Source organism: Cebus imitator, unplaced genomic scaffold (genome assembly GCF_001604975.1).
Source record: "Cebus imitator isolate Cc_AM_T3 unplaced genomic scaffold, Cebus_imitator-1.0 Scaffold78, whole genome shotgun sequence".
Lineage (NCBI taxonomy): Eukaryota > Metazoa > Chordata > Mammalia > Primates > Cebidae > Cebus > Cebus imitator.
The window spans coordinates 1962582-1967405 of NW_016107393.1; the positions used below are offsets into that span (position 1 = coordinate 1962582).

Sequence of the window (4824 nt, forward strand, 5' to 3'; positions counted from 1 at the left end):
TTTTTTTTTTTTTAAGGGAATCATTTGTGATTGCTAAAATAATTTTTTTTAAAGCCATCCATTTTTCTTTAGAATTCTTTTATTCTAGTTACGCTAGTTCTGAATATTTGAAAACAGTTTTCAAAACATTTAAGTGTACATGTCCTATTATATTTAGCATTCCCCAGTTTAGCTGTTGTGGACTGTAACAAAACTAGTCACACACACACACACACACACACTCTGTCTCTCTCTCTCTCTCTCTCTCTCTCTCTCTCTCTCTCTCTGTTCACTTCTTTAGAACATCTTTAAATTGGCAAGTATAGGCTAGGTCCAAAATTTTATCCTTAGATTTATTCCTGTTTATAATAAAGTTTAGTGTTTCAATTGCTTAGCTGACAAAACAAGGATGAAATTAATGCTCCTTCTAGAAAGTATATATTTTGCAATTCCAGTCTTAGTTGAAAGTTGTTACTCAAAAATGTTCTTGTGAGATGTAACTGGTTTTTTTAAAACAAGCTTTTTCAAAAATCATGAAAGTAATAAATGATGATGGTAAACTCAAGCAATATGTGTAAAGGTACAAATGCCTTAGAACAGGACTATGTAGTCAGGTGTGTTAACTTCGAGTTACAGTGATAGTTCTGTGAATTGCATTACAAATGGAGAAATGGGAACTTTGAGTATGAAGTACCTTATTGGCTTTGCTCAGAAAGTCTTAGAACAAAAAGAGGAAGACCTGAATTTAGTCCTCATTCTGTTACCAATTGTGTGATCTTGGGTAAGGCACGTATCCTTTTACGTGGTTCCTTTGGTTCCTTTGCGTAGAACCAAGGAGGATATTAACAGCATTAAAACAGGCTGGAAAAGCGATAGTTAATTAAGAAAGATTAAATTCAATTCAGCAAATATTTATTGACTGCCTATTACGTGCCAACCATGATTCTAGCAATGAACAAAACAAAAATCTCTACTTCAGGCAGTTTTCATCATTTATCTCATGAATTCTGATGTTTCTCCTTGTGGCTTTAGTCAAAAAGTTAAATTTTCCTCTATGAAACAAACAAGGAAATAAAAAAAGTTAAAGGAATTTCATGTCCCCGAATAGGAAATTTAAAATGTTTTTTTCACAGAGGACTGGAGTTAATATTGACAGGATGTTTAACTTTTTAACCAATTTCTTCATAGGACCTGTTCACTGTTCAAAAAATACACTTAATGGAGATTTGGCATCAGCAACCATTCCTGAAGAAAGCAGACTTATGGCCAAAAAGAAATCTGAATCAGAAAATACTCTTCCATCCTTTTCTTCCTGAAGAAACTGAAGTGTCCAACTTCCTCTAAGTATTGCTATGCAAAAGCTGCTGTGATTAAACTATTGTTATAGGGAGTAGTTTTTTCCCTTAAAGACTTCTCTGCACTTTATAGAATATTGTAAACAAACAAACAAGAAAACAACCCACATACTTTTGAAGTGTATTTTATCTTTATATAGTTTGTTTGCAAGAGTATTTTCCTAATAACTTCACAGTATGAATGTGTATCTTTTTTTTTTTTTTTTTTAAACAAACAATGGTGTAACATTTTGACATCCATAAGGACAAATGTGGATATTTTTCTAAAAAACTGTGAGGGGACTGACAGCTTGGTTAGGGTGTATTGTAGCTTATAAACATGAAATCTTATAAGATTTCAGTTTGACAGATTGTGATATATGTAACTTGTGCCATGGACCAAATGGTCACTTTACCACAGCTAAAAATGAGTTATGATAGCAGCTTGATGATGATTGTATTATATTCCTTTAATCAAAAAGGAAACATTTAGAATATTTAGAATATTCCAAATATCTTTAGCCCAAATACCATGACATATTGAGTATTTTTAAATAACCAGACTGTATTGTCCTTCATATGTGAAGTTGACACTACTGATTTGTCAATACCAAATGTTGGGTTAAAGTATTTAATTTTTATTTATTTATTTTCTTGTTGCCTCAAAAGATGATTGCATCCTAACTTTTGTGACCTACCAAATTTAAGATGTGTATACATTGTTTTTTATATTGTTTTAGAAAAGACATTTTAATGCTGTAGTGACTTTGCTCACTTACACCAGAGAAACAACTTTCAGTGGAAGAGGATTTTAGTGCTTTTTTTTTTCCTAAAATAGACATTAAGCTGCTGTTGTAAAGTATTGTTTGAAGCTCTTTCCAATATCTAGAGACATTTTTATTTATGAATATTGATACAAAAAAGGAATTCTGTCAAGATGTCTGCACTATATCACTTGAGAATGGCATTATTTAATTAAAGAACAAATAGCATTTTTTTGGTAGTGCCTGTCCATACCTATTGTCAGTGTTTGCCTTGTAATATGTTTTTTGAATTCACCTTGGGCTGATAGTTTTGTTTAAGGTTTTAGATAAGGAGCACTTTAAAACAAACTGGTATGTTGTTTTTAAGTTAATCATAAGTTTAATAAATGTGTGATTTTTTGCGTTCAAACATATCATATAATACATTGTATTTTTTACATTCATTGGTATTCTGTCTAATCTTTATTAAGTGCTAATATAATTCTTACTGATTTAAGTTTGTTTTTGTATATTTAGGCCTGCTGGTGAAGACACAAATGAAGCATACTTTTAGTTTTTGTTGCCTGTGAGCTTAGAATGGTGTGGCCTATTTCATTTCATTTTAATTTCTCTTGTAAGTTTTTGTGGGAATAAAAAAAATAATGTTTGGTATTTATTTAAAAAACTAATTATAGGCCTTCCATCTTAAGTTTAAAATGGACATAAACAATCTATTCATTAATATGTGTTTGGATAAACTGTATGCTACTTAAAGTGTTTGTAATTTTAAATAGCACACAGGTCATCAGACTACTCAATATTCAGTGGAGTCTTTTCCTGCTCATAAGTTGTATTTCATATGTCTAATTTGAAAAAAAAACAGTTTGATAATATAGTAAGTTTTGACATTGAGCAGGTAATCAAGTTTTTACTGGTTTTTTGTTTGTTTTGTTTTGTAGGAAGAATTTACACAGTAATAAGGTTAGGGTGCTACTGATTGGGAGTTTTTTCTGGTAGTTTTTTGAATAATAGGTTTATAATGAAAACACCATAATAAGCTTTTGAACTTATAGAAAATAATCACATCCATTTTCTATTGCTTTACCCAAATAGGTGGGTTTGTGAAGAGTTTTCTGTAAATATTTTTTAAATAAAATGCAATTATATTTGGTTCGTATCATTTTTTCCCCCTTTAAACAGATCCTTGAACAGGTTTGTGGTATCCCTATGTATGTCTTTTGTTATGACTTAGAGCCACTTTTTGTTCTTATTGTTAGGAACTAAACACATTTGTGAAATCATTTTTCTGAGGGAGTGTAAATATATCTTGAATTATATTCAGGTTTTGATCAGTGAATTATTAGCATGAAGAAACCTATAAAACTTAAGGGAAAAAAAGTCAGTTGTGCCTGACTTTTCTGAATTTTAAGAAAAAGATGAACCAAATAACAATTCTATAAGAATTTTAGCTTGTCAAGTTGTTCTATACTTTATAGAAAAATTATTGGTTATTATTAATGATTAGTTGTCCTTGTTTTGCTTTGTCTAGGTCATGGGGTTATTGAGAAACATGAGAAGTTATTAAGAAATTTGGAGGTTCTCTTGGCAGTGTATCAGTGATCTTCTAAGCAAAACCCGTGATTGTTTTTCATTTCTAGTGCTTGGTCACTACTCTATGGGAATCGCGGGCCTCCATGACTAAAGGGATTTGGTACAATTCTTTTATAAATGAGCTGAATTTGAATTTTGTCACATCATGTGGGATTATTGCATTATCTTCAATCAGGACAAGTCCAGAAATGGATGCTATTGCTTAAACTTAAATTCCAAGGCAGGAGCTAGGGTATCTTCATTTCCACAGATGCCCTGGAACCTCTGACCTTGAATTGTAGTTTTTCATTATTCATTATCACATTTAGAAATTTAAAAATTACAAGATCTCAGGAAATGTATTCTTTGTAATATTAATATTAGACTGCTGTTATACTATTAATTTGGACTCTGCTAGTTATTTTATTTAATAAGGTACCTCTAGGTTTGTCCTTTGAGTCTTGCTCTTGCTACTTGGTGCAGAGGGAGTTTCCTGGCCTGCAAAAAAGCCAGAGTAGGCTGCAGGAGCTTCTTTGAAGAGGCCTCTCTTTTAATAACCCTGGTGGGTAAATGAATGGTAGGTAGCTGGTAGACTGGCCTTTCTATTCATGTCTTTCTGTCTCCTCTTGGAATTAAGTCCTCTCTTGGAATTCCTGCTGAATTTTTAAGTGGAAATTTTGGTTTTTTTCTTTTTTTTAATTTTTGCTTTCTTTTTACTAAACTAATTATGTAGTTTAAAAAATCAAATAGAACTAAAAGGTTGATAGTGAAAAAGTGTAGTTCCTCCTTCCCCAATTTAGCATTCCAGAGACAAACACTTGGAACTCTTAGTGGTTTGTGTTAGTATTTACCTGCCTGTTTGAAAAAGTTATACTACTTTTTCTTCACTTACCAATTTCAGAAACAATTTCTCAAATGCCTTTTATGGTAGGTAGGATTTACTTTACGTAAAATCTCCACCTCCCCATTTTTCTTCTCCCACCTCTCCCAAAATAGATTTATATTCACACAACGTTTTGTTATAACAAACTTCTTGTTAAATAGATAGACATAAATGTTGTTCACTGATGTACCACATGGTTAACTATCATAATTTCCTTTTTACTAGAATGTTATTTTTCCTGAGGCTGGTATTGTCTGATTTTCAAATTTCCTTAGTTGTTGTTGTTTTTTTTTTT

At 31.5% G+C, this 4824-nt stretch overlaps 1 protein-coding gene across 2 annotated transcripts in view; it reads left to right on the forward strand.

The window, feature by feature from the left end:
- PLEKHA3 (pleckstrin homology domain containing A3) overlaps nt 1-2520 on the forward strand; it is a 25441-nt gene extending 22921 nt beyond the window's left edge. For both annotated transcript variants that reach the window (XM_017532689.2, XM_037740042.1), the window contains one exon: nt 1168-2520. In XM_017532689.2, coding sequence (XP_017388178.1) covers nt 1168-1295 — 128 coding nt within the window. In that variant the 3' untranslated portion in view covers nt 1296-2520. The remainder of the gene's footprint in view (nt 1-1167) is intronic.
- The last annotated feature ends 2304 nt before the right edge of the window (nt 2521-4824 follow it).